Source organism: Falco punctatus (genome assembly GCF_963210335.1).
Source record: "Falco punctatus genome assembly, chromosome: Z".
In the NCBI taxonomy this organism is placed as follows: domain Eukaryota; kingdom Metazoa; phylum Chordata; class Aves; order Falconiformes; family Falconidae; genus Falco; species Falco punctatus.
This window is the reverse complement of record NC_137586.1, coordinates 75,419,495-75,441,682: the sequence shown is the minus strand read 5'-3', so window position 1 is coordinate 75,441,682 and position 22,188 is coordinate 75,419,495. Positions and strand designations below refer to the sequence as shown.

The 22,188-nt window shown below is 43.9% G+C and overlaps 1 protein-coding gene across 1 annotated transcript; it reads right to left on the bottom strand.

The window, feature by feature from the left end:
- Nucleotides 1–35: 35 nt before the first annotated feature.
- RNF20 (ring finger protein 20) lies at nucleotides 36–21,851 on the bottom strand. The gene is made up of 21 exons (XM_080370988.1): nucleotides 21,748–21,851; nucleotides 19,326–19,383; nucleotides 18,914–19,086; nucleotides 18,612–18,779; nucleotides 18,342–18,489; nucleotides 17,999–18,181; nucleotides 16,616–16,734; nucleotides 15,687–15,833; nucleotides 15,426–15,503; nucleotides 15,001–15,120; nucleotides 12,921–13,100; nucleotides 12,588–12,723; nucleotides 11,834–11,955; nucleotides 11,104–11,501; nucleotides 10,412–10,529; nucleotides 8,300–8,449; nucleotides 6,080–6,292; nucleotides 4,850–4,975; nucleotides 3,654–3,794; nucleotides 3,195–3,296; nucleotides 36–2,959 (listed from the first exon to the last, which is right to left on the bottom strand). The coding sequence occupies exons 3-21, from the start codon at nucleotides 19,040–19,042 to the stop codon at nucleotides 2,783–2,785; spliced, it is 2,955 nt and encodes a 984-aa protein (XP_080227114.1). The 5' UTR covers nucleotides 19,043–19,086; nucleotides 19,326–19,383; nucleotides 21,748–21,851; the 3' UTR covers nucleotides 36–2,782.
- Between the last annotated feature and the right edge of the window lie 337 nt (nucleotides 21,852–22,188).

The following is a 22,188-nucleotide window of genomic DNA, read 5'->3' as shown; positions in this document are numbered from 1 at the left end:
GAAAAGAGCAAAGACTATGAAAGAAATATTTCAGCCCAGTTTTATCAGTGTGTTTATTAACAGTTTGTTACATTCTTATCTCCACATGCATAAGCCCAGAAAAAGATTATTTTTTTAAAACAAAAGCGTATAGTTTACTTCAATGTTCCAACCCAAACACACAATCTTTCAACAAATCAATCTTCATTTAAAAAAAAAAAAAACAAATGAAAAAATGTCAGCCACCTAGTAATGTTAAGCAAAAATCTCTATCTCTGGTGGGTGCCTTGGGGTCTACTCCCAGATCAAGTGCAGAACAGAGGTTGCTCCAAATCACTGCAGCACCAACTGGAAGCCTTTACAAAGAAGGTCCAAGTTACTGTTGCCCCAAAAGAGACATATTTTGGCATGTTATTTTTTACTCAACTACTGCACCAGCCAAATCCCATAGGAGACAGAAAAAAAAGACTGTTGTAGCTTTTTATGGGATGGGGAGTATCACATATATGTCAATGCCTGCACGTGGCATAAGCACAAGGAAGGATTTTCTATGACAAGGAAATGCCCTGGAGACTGTAGATGAGGCTTTTTCTTTGTTTACACTTCATTACTCTGGCTCAGACACTGAATTTAGACAGATTTTTTATAAAGAACACGTCACCCCTTCTTTTACCCCAAAATACTTCTAGTCTTGGTAAACATTTAACTATTTCCACTCATTCTGGCTAGTCAAAACAGACCATCTAAAATTTTTCACTGTTCCTCAGTGTACAAATGACAAACACAGACAAAAATTCAGTCACTTCCAAAATGACCTTCAAGGACTTCCTGAGCTTAAAATAGATTACCTTAAAATAAGAAAATAATTTTTTCTTGGTGACGGAAAACAGCAGTTTCCAAACCTCATCTGTAAAAAAAATCCAGACTATTTCAAGTGTTTGTTTCCTACCACGACCAGAGTGAACCCAGCACTGCCATTACACACACAAAAGCTTCAGGCTTGTTTTTCAGCAGAAAGGTGATGCAACCTAATGACTAGGAAAGGGTAAAGGGGCTTTGCACCTCTCTAAAGGGTTGTTTAATTCAGATTGTTGCTCACAGCTGTAAAAGTCTGCTGTTACAGCAAAGCTGTATGAAGGTGGAGACAATTTTTGCTGGTGATCCAGGTCCTAGTTTTGATGAACAAGCATTTGTGCCACAAAGCCTACCATCAGCACAAGTATTCCTATTAAACTTTTTTCTCCAACTTGACGTCAGAAACTGTAATCCAGGGAGCAATTTCCAGGGAAAGCTGAGGCAGCTCTGCTTTCATTTCTTCTGCACACGTTGTAACAAACCTAAAGCCACACCACAGATCCTCAGCATCCCAGCTTCCCCTTACAAAGATAGCACCATGTGTTCCTTCTCACTTTTCAGGATTTATAATTTGTAAGTTTTCATTTATATGTTCTGAATGTTTTCAGAAAGGTAAAAATAATAATGCATACTCTAAAACAGTGTGTGATTATTCACTTTCACTTTGCTATTGTTTATTTCCTACACTGAATACAGGAAGGTAATACAGATTCTGTGATTCAAGGAAGGGACACAGATGAGACAAACCTCTGACTGTTGCACCTTCCAAGAAAATTAAGTTTACAGAAAAAAACCACTATGCCCTGTCAAGGCATGTTGTAAATAAATGAGTTCACATTTTGATTTTTAGAAGCAGACTTCAAATATAGCTTTGCACTAAAGGAAGCATAGAGACTATAACCTGTACCTTATTCTTTCACAAAATTCCCAGCAGCCATGACAAAATGACTGCAAATAATTGAGCATCTTGGCCCTTCTGTTGTGTCAGGAGTAAGGTGGTGAAGATACAGCCAAAAGGATAAAGGTTGTTTTAATCAACCATTTTTTGAAAGCAAAGGAAGGAAGAAATTAACCTATTTTAGAAGCTTAAAACTTGTGAAAAATGTTTCCAATAACTAGACAAAAGACAGCGGCACAGACAGATACCACCATCAGGAGAAAAAAAAGCAACAGAAAAATAACCCAGACAACAGCTTTCATTAGGTTTTGTGCATTGAAAGATGAAAACTTGCAACTAAGTAACCTCTAAAAACTCTCTTCTGGAAACTAAGGACAAGGACAGCAATGCCTCAGCCTAGGGGAAGATAACCACATCAACCAGGGTTCATCAGTGGAATGCCATTTTCAAAGATTCTCCAACATCTTCTCTTTCTCCTCCCCTGGATACTAAGATGTGTGTTTGCTTTTGGGGGTAGGGACAATGTTTTTCTAATGCATCAGCCTTCACGGATTCTTGCCCTGACTCTGGAAGATATATGTCTAAGGAGTCACTGCACTGAAGTCTGCTGAAGTTTACCCATTTGTTCATTATTTGGCCTGTTAACTAGGAAACTTCATTCTCAGAAATACTACCATATCTTGACTGGATTTAATAATTAACATCCAAAGCAAGCTCCAAGGTCTCATCTCTGCTGCACCACAGACAGCTTTTAGCCCATGAAGGCAGGACTTCAGTTAGATGTTTGCAACTTGGCAGTGTTAAAGTGATGGATGGGAAATCTCCTCTCAGGCACAAAGAATCCACAAAAACTGAGGGCAAAAATAAAAGGGACAAGAAAGGAACAAGACCCAAAATCCATTTCTTTCCGTACCCTAACCATACTTCCCAGAAGAGACTGCAGATCAACAGAAAGAAGCACTGACTGTCCCAAAGGTGACAATCACAGAAAGTGAGGGGGGCTGGGTGGCCAGCCTAAGTGGCAACTTTCCATCACTCCAGTGGAAAGAATCAACCAATGTAGATCCTATGAAAATCATTGGCACCAAAAGCAGCATTGCATTTGGGGCATTTACGCTGCCGGGTGTCATAGCGTGTTTTCACGCACTCAAAACAGAAGACATGAAAGCACTTTGTGAGCACAGCATCCTTTTTGCGCATGTTACAGCATGGGCAGGTCAGCCGGGCCTGCAAGACAGAAACATTACAGTGAGGGCTCACTGCATTGCATTGGGTATGTTAAAAGATGACTGAAGCTGAAAGTCCTTCCATTCCTGGTAAAAAGAAAGTGTTTTCTTCAATGCAAGATAGGGCTACAGTGCCAGAGTACAGACAAAAAGATGTCAAATACTGACAACATAACTACACAGCCTTTTGACTAAAGGAAAGTTAAAGAGACAAGTTGATTGAGACAGCTACTCACTTTGTAATCCTTGATTTCTTCCATCAGTATCTCATCACAGTTGGGAACCATGTCAGGCTTCTTGGTTGTCTCCAGCTTCCTGCGCAACCTAGATATATCTTCCTGCATAAAAACAAGAGACCAAGTACATGAGCAGTATATTCTCTGTCACGGCTTCTTCAGGGACCAAAGAGAACTAGCACCTGGCCAACAGTGAACCTGGCTAAGTCACTCCACCCACACTTTCAACCCTGATAGTCCAACAGATTCACAACAGATGACATTATCCTCTGGTGCTACATGTATCGTCAGTCATCAGTGGACAAAATCTGAAAGAGCCAAGACCTGAGGAAGCTAAAATCAAAGCGAAACTGGACCCAAAAAAAAGTAGCGTAGTTGAAACCCACTCCAAGCTCAATCTACAATGAGACAGACACCGAAGCAGGTAAGATACAGAAGCACTGTGCATGAAGTATATACCTCAGCCCTTTTGAAGTTGAACATCTCTTTCTCCCTAGTTACTCTGTTTTCTACAATCTCATCTTGGAAATCATGTAACTTCTTCTGAGCCAGCTCTAGCTGGGCTTTCAGATCATCTGCAAGCTGGGCTGCATCCATGGCCTGAAAAAGAAAACCAGTACATAAGTATAAAACATGGAAAAAGAGCTCTCGTGATTTCTAGTCCCTCTGCCTGGCAATCCAAGACTGCTCACAAAATAATTTTCAAGCAGCTAGAGATTTTTTCAGTCTAATGATAGTACTTTCAAACAGAGTAACTGGAATTACTCCCCAAACATTATTTCAGCAGCAAAATATCTTCTTTTTAAAGTTCTCACCATTTAGACTCAACGTTCCTCTTCCGTAGAGCCAACCTCTGTCACACTACAATGCACGTCACCTAGAAAAACCCTAACCACACAATTCTCTTGTTCGACTATTTTCAGCCTTCCACCTTCTAAATTTTCTCTACTACATCATTCAGAGACAGTTCTACAGGTGAACTAGAAGAAGTGAAAGTATTTTTTAATCATTTTCTCTGTTCACCAGTTCTCCTACCACTTTCTAACTGTCCCTGCACCAATGAATCTGTTAGTTCCATCAATACCACAGCTTGTGATATTAAGCACAATTGATTGCGCTGAATTCCCATCATCTCCTCTTCATAGTGGTACTTATGCCTTCCTTTCCATTTTAATGACACACCTCCGTTTCTACTGAAGATTTAATAACAACGGCAGTATCAACCATGAGACTTAGTCTTATTTTACTCATAACCAGCCGATTGATCTTAGATATTTGTTAAAGGTCTGAACACTCCCCAGACATATTTTCCTTTTACTTGCCCCATCCTTCCTGTAAAAGCTTTGACTCCAGTTAACTTCATCTGGCTGCTGCCTCTTCTTTCATAATAACTTTCCTTTTGAAGGCACCTTACTTGAGCTCCCTAATCAGACTTTTCACAGAAATGCCTATGACCTCCTCCTCCTCCTTACCAAAGGAAATATCAGTCTACAATACTTTAGTAAGAACTCTCTTCAGGACTCCTTAAGCCTTCTGGTACAGTAGTCCAACACCAGGGAATATCAGGTTCCATAATACCAGTGAATACCTTCTATGCTTCCCACGAGACAAGAATTCCATCTTACAATCCAAGAGGAAATCAAGCAATCTCTCACCTTGCGTTTATTCATTTCCAGGGCCTGTGTTCGGAGACCTAGCTCTTTCTCGCCTGTTCCAATGCTGCTTTGCAGTAAGTGTTCCTTCTCCTCTAGCTTACGTACAACCTGCAGCTGGGCATCCACCTTGGAAAGGGAGAAAGAAGGTGAAAAAGCACTGAAATGCATGCTCTGCAGGTCTTCAAAGGTGTCATTAAAGCTGCATGCTAAAACTATCCCCACCTCCCCATTACCAAGGTTACGTCTCCACTTGCCTTTTTCTCCCTGAAAAGACACATTAGCAGTCTAAAAGCTGTGTCCAGACCTCTCAGTGAACACTTCAAAACCTAGCGGTCAAATATTTGCAACAAAGAGGTTTGTTTTTTTTGGAAGGTGGCTGAGAGGATTTCTGCAAGGCAGTGTGCACAGTTCCACCTTGGTTCCAAGGATGGCGGGATATATATGTAGAACACCATTACAACAGGAAAATGACTTCTCACTTTCCCTCCCCCTCCTGCTTTCCATAGCAATAAACCTGTAGGTCACGTTATACAGCAGTCTGTTTCTTACTAAAACAGGTCCCTTTGAAGTCTGATGCAGCATAGGGGATTAAGGGAGCATTTCCTCCTGTAATGATTTTGGCAGGGATACAGTTAGTTCTCTTCATAGCAGCTTATATGGTGCTGTACTTTGGATTTGGGATCAAAGCGGTGTCAGTAACACACTACTGTTTTAGCTATTGCTGAACAGTACTTGCACAGCATCAAGACCTTCCACATCTCATGCTGCCTGCCAGCAGCTAGACTGTGGGTGTACAAGAAGCTGGGAGGGGACACAGCCAGGACAGCTGACCCAAACCGACCAAAGGGATATTCTGTACCATATGACGCTTTGCTCAGCAATAAAAACTGGTGGAAAGAAGGAAGTGGGGGGATGTTCAGAGTTACAGCATTTGTCTTCCCAAGTAACAATTATGTGTTTTCCTAGAGATGGCTGAATACCTGCCTGCCATGGGAACTAGCGAATGAATTCCTCGTTTTGCTTTGCTTGCGCACAGAGCATTCCTTTAACTACTGAACCATCTTCACTCCAACCCACCAGTTTTCTCACTTGTGTCCTTCCGATTCTCACCCCTATCCTGCTCTGGGGGAGTGAGTAAGCAGCTGTGTGGAGCTTAGCAGCCTATCAAGAGTTAACCCACATCTCCACCTTCCCCCATCAGTTCTGTTGTCCTCTCTCCTCCCAGGTTACCTGTGTCTTCAGCGTCAAAACTTGGTCTGCCAGCTCCTCCTTCTCCTCTTTCAGCAGCTTGTGGATCTGGTTGGATTTGATGCGTTCTGACATCAGCTTGAAGTTGGCATCATCCTTCTCCCGTAGCTGCTGCATCAAGCGGATGTTCTGTTCCTGCATGTCTTCAAAGGCTTGCCCTGTGACATCCATTTCCGACAGCAGGGCCTCCTCCTCCTGGAAAAGAATCATAGGCTCTAGAAAAACTGTATCCTGCATCCCCTACAACAACCCTGAACATTTTACTCAGAGACACCAAATCTAGATCAGATGAAGGAAGATGTCTCAGTATCAGAGAACAGTATCTTCCCAGCAAGCAGAAAAAAGTGCTCCCCAGAAGTCTACACCACAGCAGAAATGCCCTGAATTAGAGGGTGAAGAAAAGAAATGGTGATCTCCACAAGCATTCACAGACTGTAGCTTGTCTGCTGGCAAAATCAGCTGTGACACAGTTGCTGCCAGAACTGGGCAGAAACCAACTCCCAACTTCAGGCAGCTAGCTAAATAGCTGTTAACATACACTAGATTAAGAATTCTACATGTGGACAACTTGACAGCTTCCAACTAACAGATTGCCAAGCCCCTTAAACTCACTTCAGCCACTTCAACATTAAAGGAGTAAGCAACAAGACAGAATGGTTCTGTACTATAAGGAAAATAATCTGAATTCTAAACAGGTATATGTTAAGTCACCGGCTTGCCCTCCCCTGCTGTAGTCCTGCTCTCTTATCATTAGATCAAGCCCTTTTTATGGAATAACATATGTCACAGTACCATGCACATGTATTAACTATATGAACTGTGCAGGTAATACTTCTAAAAAGAAATTGTAGCCTCCTCCTCTAAAAGCCGATGTAGTGGGTTTGCATGGCAAGGTTTTGGTAACGGGGCAGGGGGGAGGCTACAGGCGTGGCTTCTGTAAGAAGATGCCAGAAGCTTCCCCCATGTCCAATGGAGCCAATGCCAGCCAGCTCCAAGAAAAAACTGCTGCTGGCCATGAGTCCAGCAGCAAGGGTGATAGCAACTCTGGCATAACATATGTAATAAAGGGGAACAAACTGCTGTGCAGTGACAGCCAGAGAGAAGGACTGAAAAACATGTGAGAAAGAACTCTGCAAACACAAAGGTAATTGAAGGAGGAGAAGGTGCTCCAAGTGCTGGAGCCGAGATTGCCCTACAACCCATGGCTGAAGACCATGGTGAGGCAGGCTGTCCCCCTACAGCCTATGGAGGTTAGTGGTGGAGCACATATCCACCTCCAGCCCATGGGAGGTCCCCACACTGGAGCAGGGGTATGCCCAAAGGAGGCTGTGATCCTGTGGGAAGCCCACACTGATGCAGATTTGCTGGCAGGACTTGTGACCCTGTGGGCTGGAGAAGCCTGTTTCTGAGGGACTGCACCCCTGTGGAAGGGACCCACGCTGGAGCAGTTTGCAAAGAACTGCAGCCCATGAGAAGGACTCATGGTTGGAGAAGTTCGTGGAGAACTGTATCCCATGGGAGGTACACTATGCTGGAGCAGGGGAAGAGTGTGAGGAAGAAGGACCAGCAGAAACGATACATGATGCACTGACCATAACTCCCACTCCCCGTTCCCCTGTGCCACTCAGGGGGAGGAGGTAGAGAAATCGGGAATTAAAATAAGCACAGGTGGAAGAAGGGAGGAGTGGGGGGAAGGTGTTTTTCTGATTTGAATGGTAATAAATTAAACTAATTTTTCCCAAGCTGTGTCTGTTTTGCCTATGACGGTAACTGCTAAATGATCTCCCTATCCTTATCTCAACCCACAAGCCCTTTGTTATATTTTCCCTCCCCTGTCCAGTTGAGGAGGAGAGTGATAAACTGGCTTTGGTGTGCATTTGGCATTCAGCCAGGGTTAAATCGTGACAGCTGATCCAGCCATCTCTCCTCTGCACTCATCACCTGGGCCACAAATGATTAAACATTCCTCACCACCCTGCACCATAAGGTTTGACACCCTGATGTTGTGGCATTCTTTTGATTGTTGCTAGGTTTTTTGCTGGTTAGGTTTTTTCCCCCTTTGATAAAAAGGGACAAAACTTGCATCTCCAGCACACAGAGAGACAGAAATTCCCTCTCTCAGGTTATCTTCCTGGCTGTAACCTAAAGGCAGTTCCTTCTCAGGTGCTCCAACCAAGACAGAACTTGTCAGAAACTTCTCACCTGCTTAGCCATGGCTAGTTTCTTCTGTAAATACTCAATTTGTTCTTCCACTGCTCGGATCTTGCGGAGGGCATCCTCATCAGCCATCTTTTTACTCTCCTTTTTCTCCTTGTCTTCCAGTTCTTTCACCCTCTGCCTCAGTTCTTCCAGCTACAGCAAGGACAAAACAAAAATGACACTAAACCTGATGTGGCCTGAACATTGTTAAGAACCTGTTTTCCCCACAATCTCTAAAATCTGCAGAAACCGCCTTCAAACCATGGGAAAAGAAAACGCACCTCATTTTGACAGAACAGTGTATTAATGGAGACGGACCACTACAATGCGTTGTAAGCCCAAGATCTTGATTTCAGACCCTTTGAAAATTCTATAGCATCTTTTATCAAGAGCAGTCTCTTGCAGTTGTATGTGTATGCGGACAGAGAGATTATGTGCTCCTTTAAGAGCATTTGCTCAAGGACCTTTTTCAATACAAAAAGAGATAATAAGAAAAGGAGGAAGCCATAAATAAAATACAGAGACACAAACCTGACAGACAAATGATACGGAAGGCAGTAATGAGAACCAAGCCTGGTCAAGTAACACTAATTGATGAGAGCATGGGAGGGTGTTAGAATGTTTATTCCAGCACACTTATCTGACTGTGGTGAATGATGAATGATGTACCAATTATCTATAGGATGATGTACTTACATTTATCTAAAAGTTGGGAGACATCCAAGGACCCTTATTGCTAACACGACGGATGTACTAATCGCTTGGATTTGTCATCTTTAAAAAGGCTATCTGGTCCTAAGTTCCTGTTGTTTATATAATGTGGCAAAGACAAGGACTTAAATCACTGTCACTAGTTTATCGAGATATGTAAATGAGTTCCCGGAATTGTAATGAATATGTAAATGATTTCCCGGAAAGTTAATGAAAAGACATGAGTGACTTGTATAAAGAGGGGGCTGAAAAGTTCTCTTGGGGTGCACGACTTTGATGGAGCGATCCCCCATGCAGCCAGCGCTGCCGAATAAAGATAACCTCCGCTCACTCGAATATTGGTGGCTGATTCTTCAAATCAGTGGGCCCTATCAACCGCAAACAGGGCGATGTGGGGAAGGATACAGAGACACAGACCTGACAAAACAAACAGGGAGCAAAGACAAGAAACAAACCTTCCCAGTCACAACAGCTGACAGGCTATCAAAAAACTACAGGCACTTCCAGCAAGATCAGTCTGGACTTTGCAACTGATAAGACTGTAAACCAGGGGTGGATCCTGGACTAGAAGGGCTGTACAAACCAGGGAGGGACATGCAGGGGGAGAGCAAGGATGAACAAATTCAGGCTACACAGAGGAGGGTATAAAAGGAGCCAGTCATGTGTGAAACGTATGCTGTCACTACACACTTGTCTGAATCAGCCCTGAGCATGATCACCACAGCCTGTTCCATCTTCTGGTATCTTCTTATCAAGTATTTTAACTATTTCTGTGTAATCCAGCTCTCTACACCATGTGTATGTGTGGCGCATTAAGTGCTAGCTACAGATGAGACGTATATGAAAAGAAGGTAAGAGACCCGGGATCACAGGGGTACCAGGCAGAGGGGCCGTGCTGGTACTGGAGGGATCTGCAGATGTGTGTGTACTTGTGCACCTAGACTGTTGTGCACATGCCTTTGCTACTGACATTCTATCTCTGCCAGATGAGTAAGAGGAAGAGGACTTGTCTGTCTGTGCTTGCATTTTATGAGTCCTATATGCACATGCTGTTGAAGGCAGCACCTTGCCTGTGGCAGCCTGGCTGGCCATGTCAGGGTCCTCTGTGTGTGTATGTCTCCATGACATGTGCTCAGCTTCACTACGGGTTAAACCTGCAGCTGAGAAAGCTGGAGCCATGTCCCTCAGCCTGGGCAAAGGGATCATCCCTTCTCAAACCAGGGCATCCCAAAACCTCCCTGTTCATCTCCAGACCATTCCGATCTCTCTTCTAAGTGACAAAGATGAGAAAAGGGACAATCTTGAGTTCAAAAGACAGAAACAACACGGTTCAGGTGCAGTGTATCCAAAAAGAAGTTTTAAGTAACAGGCTAAAGAGAAAAAGGGAAGCGAAATAGGATTTACCTCAGCTTTTGCCTTCTTCTCAGCTGCCATCAGCTGCACTTTGTCTCTCTGCTCTTTGGGGGCAGAGCGGTACATATCTAGCAACAGCTTCATCTCCTTCTGGCTCTCCTGGGCCTTCCTGAAGACAGGGAGGTAGACAACTGTGAGAACACAACAGGAAAGCTATGCTGTCACATACCTAGCACAAGAGCCATGTCTCCAACATGATACGCATATGGAGTCATCCTTGGCTCATCTTACTCCAGTAGTATAAAATAGCCAAGGAGTACAAGCTGGAGGCTGAAGAGAAACAAGTTGACATGGGTTGAAAAGCTAACAGAACTGGGGTGGGGAGGAAACTTACTCTAATAGTAAGCAACAAACTATCCGCTATTGCTTTGGTACTGATCCAGGACAGGGAAGACTACCATGCCCTGCTGCTGTAACGCTTTACCCAATTGTTACAACAGCAAGAAATAAAGATTGCTTGACCCACACCATGGAGTATCTGGTTCGGTAATTCATGCTTTAGGCTGTTGTAGGAGAAATGTTACTACATTGTACAAACCACAATTAAGATACACAGGGTGCCAGAAATCTCTCACTTCACTTCAGCAAAGGTAATCTGCTAAGACTGAGCTCTAAGTCATCTCATGCAAACACACCGGTCTGGGCACTACTGAAGCAGGAAAGGGAGGCACAGTAACTCTTACTTGAGCTCAGCCTTCAGCTGCTTGATCACTTCAGCCTCCTTCTTTCTTCCATCTTCATGCTTCCCTTTCTCCTTCTCTTTGGACTCTCTCTCCTTCTCAGATTCCTTCTGTTTCTGCTTCTCCCGCTCTCGTTCCTTTTCCTTTTCCTTCTCTTTCTCTCGCTCTCTCTCCTTCTCTTTTTCCTTCTCTCGTTCCCTCTCCCTCTCGCGCCTCTCTCGCTCCCGTTCCTCTTCATCTCGCCTGGCCTTAATTTCATTAACATCTTCAGAAGCAGCCTTTGGGACAGAGATTTGGGCAGAAGGATCATCAGGTTCTTGCTTGATCTCTGGAGGTTCCTCCTTTGTGTCTTCAGTGCTGGACTGGGACTGTAAGAGAGCACTACCACTGCGAGAGCGGATCTGTTGTGGAATACAGAGGAAGACGACACAGAAGAAAACAAACCATTAAGTTCTTAGCCAGAAATCTACCTTATCCCCTGCTTCCCTCACCTTCCAGTAATATGCTTGCATGCCCCTTCCGTAATTGCTGTTGCTTTTCATGCAGCACTATACAGCTACAAAGGAAGACCATTCATTTGGTAAGTGGAAGCTGTTGACTGTAGAGCTCCATTGAAAATTACATTGCATCCTGCCTGCCATATCAGAAAGGCTGATATTGTAGGCACAGATGACAGCATTCCTCCTTCTCTTAAGCACTTTCTGCTATTTTCCGGCATTTCCTGCTCTGGTACCTTGCTCAAGTCAGATTGGGCCTCTCTCAGTTTGCGCTTGTATCTTAACACCTCTCCCTTCAGCTGGTGGTTGTGATTTTGGAGGCTGCTGATGAGATGACGCATCTCCCGATTAATTGGGCCTACAAAACCAGAAACACAACTGTAACAAACCATACTTCTGCCAACCGTCTGTGAGGACTCTCACGGAGATGGAGAACAAGGTAAGTGACATTGACAAAGAACCAAAATAAGACTGTTATCATTCTGCCACACAACAGAGAAATAAAACACATGCCAGTTTTACATGCAACCATTAAGTTATTGCAAATTCCCATTCCTTATTTCCCCTTAACATGACTTTTTTTCCCACATTCCCAAGGGAAGCGTGTCATGCTACAAAAAATCTCTATGATCTGAATGCTACTTTAAAAATAACTTCTTTATTTCCTCTGATTAAATTTGAAAATTATTGGTTTCCTATCCAGGCTGTCATTCCAGACATGTAAATTAATCCAGTCTGTCATAAACCAAATTATTAGCAAAATGTACGTATTTTGCAGCGTCTAAAATGAAGTCAGATCACATGGAACTGCCCTACCATAAAATACTTGAAAAGCTTTGGGTTTTGAGACAGACACCTGCCAGAACAAGTATTTAACAATATCAAAGAATCAAACTAGGTGTTTTACCGCAATGCAGCCTCTAACAGGCAGTGGTGGGGTGTGGGGGGTCAGGGGTGTTCGTTTTTAAGCACAGCAGAAAAACTCTATACCTGCTTGTTCATTGGCAGCAAGCGTCTGTTCAAACTCTATCCTCAACATCTCATATTCTTTGCGGACTTGTGCCAGGGTGTCCTCCAGCTGTATCACCTCTGTGCGTAGCTTCTTGTGAAGACTGACCTCATCTCTCTGAGGAGTAAGAAGGGGACAGAACTTGGTGCTGTGACCCTGGAGTATCTCTCTCACCTCATCAACATGAGGTACCAGAACAGATGAATTATTGCCAGGAAGATAGATTTCCTGACCAATCCCAGAGCTACCCAGACCCAGCAGTGATACTCAATGGGATGACAATGTTCTCTAGTCTGATGAAGCAGAGGTGCTACCTCAATTAGTTCCACCTGACGCTGGTGTGTGGTGCGGGTGCCATGAAGCAGGGTGCGGGCCTCATCAAGATGTGCTTTCAGCTGGAGACTCTCATTATACAAAACAGAAAATTGGGACTGCATGCAGCGATATTCTGGGGTCTCCTTCACAGCCTCTTCTACTGCTCGTCGCAGCTCAACCTAGGCAGGACACAAGAAAATGCCACAGAAAGAAAAATCAGCTCCTTGTCTTCAGGATCTGTTTTCCAAGGTAGAAGCACAGTGAATCAAGCTGTCACAATCAAAGCCAAAGCAGAACTTTAATAGCACTGCTGTGAAGTAGATGCAAGTGATATGCTTCAGTATCCAATTTTAAAAGTCTGTGCTTTCTCTACATGCACTAGGCTGTTTCTCTCCCATAGTCACATAATGAAAGGTTTTGATTCTCAGGCTCAGCAATATCTTCTCTCAAAGGTATGAGCTTGGAAAACATGACATACCTTTTAAATTGATTTACTGTAAAACCATGATCACTTAAATCGATAGATGGACATACAGAGAAGTATGACGAAAGCTAGAGAAAATGCATGTGCAAGTAGGCATTATGTTAGCTTTCTATCAGAAACAGACATAACAATCAAAAGGAAGATAAATAATAGAAAAAAGAAAATAAGAACTGGCAGGTTCAGTTTGTAACCCTTAGGTATTTGCTTTACTTGTCAGTTCTGCTGAAAGTAATAAGCCTACTTATTTTTAAGATTAAACTGGTACACTGCTTTGCCAAATCTTCCAATTTAACAAGCATTTTAGCTTGGCATTGCCCTTCACCATATGTAAAATAATACAAAAATAATAGAAACATTTAGTGCTTCTAAATGAGTTACTGTAACAGCACATACAGCGTTCCTGTAACCTGTCTTTTAATGTAAGTATTAAATACATCTCTAATCTACATAAAAACAACTTCCACTTAGCCATTTTCCTCCTTTTAGCAATGGAATTCAGTAGGCACCGATTTTAGCTAGAATGACTAGGCTGTTAGTGGGGGGGATGGGATGGACACACGATGACTGTCACTAAAAACATCTGCTCCCTGGCAGTCCAGCAGGACAACGCCGACTACTGCCTTTTGCATTTTTTTGTCCACAGCTATTTCTTTCATTGCCTCCCAACACCATCCCTCACCGCTCTAGCTCCCCTCTCCCCATTACTCACTTCCTCACGTACATATGTAAGTAGGCATTATGTTAGCTTTCTACCAGTAAGAGACATAACAACTGAAAGCAAGATAAATAAGAGAAAGCGGAAGTACAGAATCTGAATTTTCCCAACAAGAAAAGGTTAGCAAATGATTGTGACTACTAGCAGTGAAACAGACACATATAAACACACATACAGCTTAACTGTAAGAGATAAAGTTGTAAGCCACATGATGTTTCTCTCTAAACAAACTTATACGGATAAAGATAATTTAGAGGTACCTCAAGACTGTTTCTGGAACCTCACCTCTGTAACTTAGGTTATCAGCTCAGACATTTCTTGTAACAGGCTAACAGATCTATTGATCACTAAGATAAAATTTAGATTATTCTCTAGATCATAAACTTATCTACTATAGAGTCACAACTTTTTGTGTTACCACTTTTAAGTCATAAGAAACTCATATGCTGTTTCCTATCTATCAATTCTACCACACTGGGAAAGATTTAAGTCTAGCTCTCCCACACAAGTTCCACAGTTTTTTCAGTTCTCTAGTTCCACTTGCACAGGACGGGGGAAAAGTGGAGAACAGTCAATATTTCCAAAGAGGTGAAATTAGTTTTTACTAGACATCATTAAAATGTACTTAATAGATCAGAATGGAAAACACGAAATAAACCGTTACAATGTCCATTGATGACCACGTGGTGTCACCAACGCACTGAACCGCCAGTGTGAGTCACATAACTTACAGTACCTTGTACAAAATGGAACCCAGCTAAAGAGCAAGTGTAGAACAGAACAGCACTAATGTAGTTTTCCAGAGAGAACAGTACAGCAAGACTGAGGGTAATCAACCACACAGAACACCTTCATCCTCAAATAGGGACAGATGTCTCACCTTGAGTTTTTCATTCTGTGTTGTTACTTCCTCGAGATCCTGGCGTAGTTCCTCCAACTCACTGAGGCGATTCCCAGCAAGCTCTTTATTCTCTTCCAGCTCTGCATTCATCTCCTCAAACTGTTGGGGATAAACTGCTTGTAAATCCTATTGTTAATGTATCTACTGAGGGTACTAATTAAGTCACCGTTTATACAGTAAGAGAAATTACATACTTCAACTAGCATTACCAAGCAAGACAGTCTACTTCTATCATGTCCATTTCATAAGTAGGAAACCTGTACACAGACAAAATGGTTTGCCCAGAGTCACACAGATTTGTGGCAGAGGAGGTATCTAAATTTTGTTCCAATCTATGGCCCTACGCATAAAGCTCTCCTTGACCTTATTCTTCCCCATGCCTACAACCATTCCAGTGTCATTACCTTGCGGGCATTAATGGTGATAGTGCCACCATAGAGGCTGCTCCCAGCTCCATACACCTTGTACCCTTTCGAATTTACCTGTAAAAAAAGGTAACAGATTTCATCAATACTTAATTATACGCCAAGACTGCTGCATGTTCAAGACCAAAGAAGGTACACTACAGATTCTCAGATCTCACAGCAAAGTACCATTAGATGATGTCACATATCTCAAAACTACATCAATTCCTCTGGTTTCCCAGCAAAAAAGATGGTGCTTACTCGTTCCAGAATATCTGCTAAGTGCCGGTTGAGCCTCTGCTCCCTCTTGCGTATCTTGTCAATATCCCACTGAAGGTCATCAATCATAGTCTCCAGAACAGACACCCGAGATTCTGCTGTCTCCACTCTCTCTTGCAGCTTGGAGAACTGCAATCAAGAGTGTTTCAGCCAGCATATTGAACAGAATCAACATTTTCTGAGACTGCTCAGTATAAATTTTAATCTTATTTGATTAATACCCTGGATTCATGTGCTTTACTCCCATCTTTTGCTGTGTCAACAGACCACTCATTGAACTGTCCTGAATTTTACAGTCTAAATCCCAGCTCAGTAATGAAAATAAGACAAAACTGAAATCTGGCTGAGTACAGAGGCATCCACTTCAGCTTCTTCAAAGGCTTTTCACTCCTTATCTACTTTACAGACCACTGAAGTGCTTGGCGATCTAACACTAGGCAAGGCCAGCATTAACAGAGTTTTCAGAGGAACTGAAACCCCTGAAACAAATACTGCAAATAAGATGAATCCCTTAATAAGAGGAATCAATTTGTAATTAGTGTCATTACACTTTCATACATGATGCAAAAAAAGTAAAGAATTTGAAATGTCAGGGAAGTCACATCAAGTGTCTCAAATGTTTACAAAGCCACCTTAGCATCACCTTACCACTTCCTCTGCTCTGTTTCCTCTTAAAATTACATTTGAATCACTCGTTTAGTTATACTTTTTCATTCAGTGATATAACAAGCAAATCCATCTGAATCACACAAAAAATCTACATAGTTCTCTACAACAACCCTTTCCATAACATTCAATCCACATTGTTCCTGTCCCTCTGCAAGGCAATAACTTGCTTTCCAAACTACAGCAACTGCAAATCATTCTAAGCAGGACCCCAAAGCAGATTTCTTTCTCTCTCCTCTTTATACCTCCTGAGACATGATTCGGTGCTTCTCCTGAAGAACATCAGCCAGCTCCTGCAGCCGTCCATTTTCATGTGAGAGGTAGGTATTAAGCTCCAGAACTGCTTCTTCCATCAATGAAATATCTGAAAAGTGCACAAGAAAAGGAAATGAATGGAAATCAAGGAAGACTGCCTTTAATTCTTCAAGTTTAATTCAGCAAAGGAAGAAAAAAGAACACAGCAAAGGGAATTTCTGGTTTTCTCTTCTGCTTACTGTATTTCTCCAGCAGGTGGTTCCCAAGGGTCTGATCTCCAGCCACACAGAGCTTTGACTTGCATTCACTAAGCAAAAGGCTCTGTAGTTTAACATATTACGCATTTCTGATTGTCAGTTACCATCCCCTAATGTCAGATATCATTCCAATTGTGTCAGTATCAGCAACACAGAACATGCCCTTGTAACCCAGTGACACCCTAATGCAGATCAAACTTATGCGCAAACCTGCTACAAAAGGTGGCTTGAGCTAACATACCAAATGCCAATTACAGCAACTGAATACCGGCTCATGATGCACAGTGCCAATGCTTGGCACACAATGCCAAGTTTAAACTTAAACTACAGCCAACTAAAGACAGTAATTCTTTGCTACACTAATGCTAGACTTGTCAGAGCACCTTGATCAGGGCACACAGAACACTGAACAGAAGACAAACCAAGCATAAGTTGATATTCTATCTAAATTTTCATTGAAAAGATTAAAATTCTAACCTTAAACTAACAAAGTTTTTCAGAAAGTCGTCTGATTGTAAATTGAATCTTCATTAAATTTCAGAAGCTAGTCATTTGGCTTTCTTCTGCAGAACCATGCTTTGTGTTCAGAACTGAAAGCTACATTGGGCACACCAAGCCAGTAAATGGCTACTATTTTGCTCGAAACTCAGTGGCAACTGAAAGGCTGGTTATACCTACACCTTTTACTAAACTGCAAGTGAGAAAGAGCCCAACATCAGTTTGCAATACTGATTTCACTTCTCCACTTGTAGGCATGAAGCCTTTTACACAATGGCTGAGGACAGCTGGGTGATAAGGTTCAATTATAATCTGTAACTTCCCAAATGCATGAACACACACCTTGAAGAAACAAGCCTTTCTTCAGCCCAACACACTGGACCAAGTTCTCAGCATTCAAATTTAGAGGCAGTTATAATACACTTCTAAGTGTACAGTACTAGTCTTTATTAGAGGTTTTGGTTATCAAGAGTTTGGAAAGCTAAACCCATTTATTTTGGAAAATAAATGGGCACAAGGAAGACTACGTCTTAATGCTTCCAATGCAGAATCTTGTCTGAGCTGGGGATAGATGAGGAATCTTGAGTATCAGACAGCGATCAACCACCGTGGTCATACCTCCGCTATTCAGCTTATGGGATAGCACATCCACTTTCTCCTGCAGCTTGTCATACATTGTCACAATCTGGGCAACAGCACGGCGGGAGGACTCTACACGCTCCTGCAGCTGAGATTCTATCTCCTCACTAGTGCTGCTGGCTAGAGTGGCTAGGAAGGAGAATGCTGGCTCCAGTCCTTCACCTGGGAACAGAAAGAGGTGCAAAAAAGTGAACTTTCTCTGGCAGACAACATATCACCATTCTTCACAATCAGAGAGCCTTTGTCACCCTTTAGAAAGGGACATCAACATTGTCCACAGCTGAAATGCATCTTCTCCACCATCTCCAGCCAGGTGTCTCACCTCTTTCCCTCTCATCTTTGCGCTCCTGATTACTGTCCGAGTCTGGTTCAGGTTCTGGTACCACAAGCGCTTTTCTTTCCGATAAAAGATCTCCAAGACCTTGGTCCAGGTCAAAGCGTTTCAGGATGATGCGGATATTTTCATCAAACTGAATGATGCATCGGGCAAGACCAGACGAGACAAAGAATGGATGTAAATAATAGGAGAGCAGTGGAACAGAAGAAGATACAAGAGCTAAGTGTCTATAAAACAACAAAGTGTGTTACTAACCTGATTCCAGTATCGATTGATAATCAGCAGAGAGGCATCATCAGTGGCCTGCCGACGCTCCAGTTTCTCAATGTGCTCCCGCAGCTCATCTTCAATAGCTTGCCGCTGGTCCAGCATCTCTGCTAGTTTACGGTTCTTGGTCTGTAGGGTCCGGATGTCCATCTCCTCCTGTGCAGGGGCACAAGTCAGGGCACATTGCACACAAGCCAGATCACTGGGCTCATACAGAAGGCAGAGAGACATTTTTGTTTCCAGACAAAAAAAAGCAAGAGGTTAAGTGGGGGTGTGCAAGAAAGACATACCGTTGAAGAAACACCACCAAGCTTAATAGTCTCCACTGTAGTCCCTGAATCTTCAACCCCTGCCTTCTTTTCTGGAGGTGCAGAAGGGCCAGGCTCTCCAGCAGTCCGTTTATTGCCAATTCCAGACATGGTGGCTGAAGCATATAGACTCTCACCTTTTCTAAGTTCTTCCTGAACATTAAAGAACACCATTAAAAAAAAAAACAGCAAACACACACCTACACAATCAACTCAATTTAGAGTTTTTAACATACTGATCCATCATGGTAACAATAGGTCAAACACAGTAGAGACCATATACCTCAAAAGGGTTTGGAAAATACTGGTCAAACACGAAGTTTTAAAAGACACCACCAGGATTAGCACTGCAAACAACACATTCATGGGATGCTGAAATGGAAGCACTGTATCTTATTAGGCTCTTTGGAAAAAAAATCTTCAAGAAGGTTCAGTCTCTGCTTTTTTCATCTCTCTGTATTAACAAAAATTACCTATGTTAGACTTTAATGGGCAACTGAGACTGGGTATATGCAGCAGCAGTTCACTTCATACCAACCAAACCATTCTTTTTATATCAACATTCAGAGTGATTTAAAGCCAAGGGTAGCAACACCCTGAAGATGTGCCCTGTAAGAGCTTACATAGAGATTTTACAAATGCTACAGAACTGAGCAGCAATTCCAAGCCAAAGTTTGTGAAGACCCATTTGAAGAGTTTTCCTGTGTATCAGGAGAGCCACAGACATGTTTGCATTGACTTGGGGATAAACAGTCTTCAATCTGAGAAGCTCTGAACTACCAGTTACAGAATCACAGAATAGTTGAGGCTAGAAAAAATGTCTGGAGATCATCTGCTCGGTGCCCCTGATTAAAGCAGGGTCAACCACCTTGCCCAGTCAGCTTTTGAGTCTCTCCAGAGATAGAAACGCACCAGTATCCCTGGGCAACATATCCCAGTACTTGATGACCTTCAGCATTAAAACAGATTTTTGCGTTTAAACAGTATTTCTTGCTGTTTCCTAAATTATTATTTAGCAAAATAACAAGTATCTTCTTAAAGGGTTTCCAAAACAAATACAGCAAGCAATTAATGGAAAATGAAACCAATTAGATCTTCATTAGGTGTAAGCACCGTTCTTCTCACATATTCACTGATGCTGTGCCAACTCAATATACAGATCTCTTTCTACTTCTAAACTACACGATACCCACAAGTAAATGAAACATGGATGATACCAGTGAGATTTGTATTGTTCCGTTTAAATCTACAATAGCATTTACAGTTAAAGTAAGGGTTACAAACTGAACCTGCCAGTTCTTAGGTATTTGCTTTACTTGACCAGTTCTGCTGAAAGTAATAAGCCTACTTATTTTTAAGATTAAACTGGTACACTGCTTTGCCAAATCTTCCAATTTAACAAGCATTTTAGCTTGGCATTGCCCTTCACCATATGTAAAATAATACAAAAATAATAGAAACATTTAGTGCTTCTAAATGAGTTACTGTAACAGCACATACAGCGTTCCTGTAACCTGTCTTTTAATGTAAGTATTAAATACATCTCTAATCTACATAAAAACAACTTCCACTTAGCCATTTTCCTCCTTTTAGCAATGGAATTCAGTAGGCACCGATTTTAGCTAGAATGACTAGGCTGTTAGTGGGGGGGATGGGATGGACACACGATGGCTGTCACTAAAAACATCTGCTCCCTGGCAGTCCAGCAGGACAACGCCGACTACTGCCTTTTGCATTTTTTTGTCCACAGCTATTTCTTTCATTGCCTCCCAACACCATCCCTCACCGCTCTAGCTCCCCTCTCCCCATTACTCACTTCCTCACATACTGTACTCCAGGACCTGACCTACAAAGTTTTCATGATCACAGACCCTCTCCTTCCTTCAGGAACTCTGCCTAACCCTCAGTCCTAGGCTATTCTATTCACGTTCTTCGTTCCCCAAACAGATCACACTAACAAAGACTGACCTGTCCTCCCTTACCGCCGACCCAGCTTCATCTTAATCCCTCTCTCATGGTTAAAATCCTCTTACACCGAGACCAAAATACACCTTCACCTGGCACTGCCCACACATACCACTGGCCAAAAGTCATCTACTGTGATCACCTTTAACCACCTAAATAAGGAAAGCAAACTCCCCCAAGCCCAATATTTAGCCATTCATGTATAGCCCATGCCTACTGACCGCGTTCGAGCTCTTTCACACACTCGTGGCACCTCTACCCCAGGAAGCTTTCAAAGCCCACCAGCTTCCCACACATAAAAGCCACTCTCCACACCTCCGTTTTTTGTTCGTGTAATCCACAGACCCTTGCGGCTCTGCAAAAACCTGTTGTGGCTATCCATTCAGAACCCAGAGACCTCCCCCAGCGGCACTGCATCAAGCTCCACATCGCCCACCAGAGACTCCTCTCCACGCAGAGCGCGAAACCCCCTCCCCAAGCACGCCTCAGGGACCCACGTCGCCTCTGCTCACACACACTCACTGACGTGCCGTAACACCCGCCCGCGCCTCCCGCGCCCAGCGGGGATCCGCACGTTCCTGGCACTGACCCCACGCACAGCCGGGGCCCACCCACACCACCGCACACCTCCTGTCCCCGCAGGCGGGCACCCCTCCGCGGCACGCCAGCACTGCTCCGCCGGCACCGACAGCCCTGCGCGCGCCGCCGCCTCGCGCCCAGCTCGGGGCAGCCCCGCAGCTGTCGCCGCTCCCCGCGGCACCCCTGACCCATCCCTTCCTCCACGGCCGTACAGCGTCTCCGACCCCGACCCCGACCCCCGCGATCCCCCCGCGATCCCCCCGCACCCTCACCTCGCGGCGCGGCCTTCCCCAAGCACCGGTCCCTGCGCGGCGGCCCCACAGACCCTCACCGGCCCCCTACATCCAGCTTTCGCCTTCGCCGGGGCCGCCGCCGCGCTCCGGGACACCGGAAGCCGCCGCCGCCAGCGGCCGAGGCGGCACCGCCTTTTCCGGCGGCCATTTCGCCCTCAGCCTGTACGGGCGCTCCCCAGCCGCCCGCACCGGATCGGCGCGGCCGCCGTTGCCATGGTGCCCTGGAGGCGTTTGTCCCAGCGCCTTCAGCCGCACGGCGGGGGGCTGCCGGCGGCCGCGGGGGAAGATGCCGCCTCGCCACGGGCCGCACAGGGCCGCGGGTGGGGTGTCCCGCCGGGGCTTGCCAGCGGGCGAGGTGTCTCAGCTAATGGCCGCGGCGGCCGTCCTGGCCCCCGCAAGGGGGGACCACACCGGCAGCCG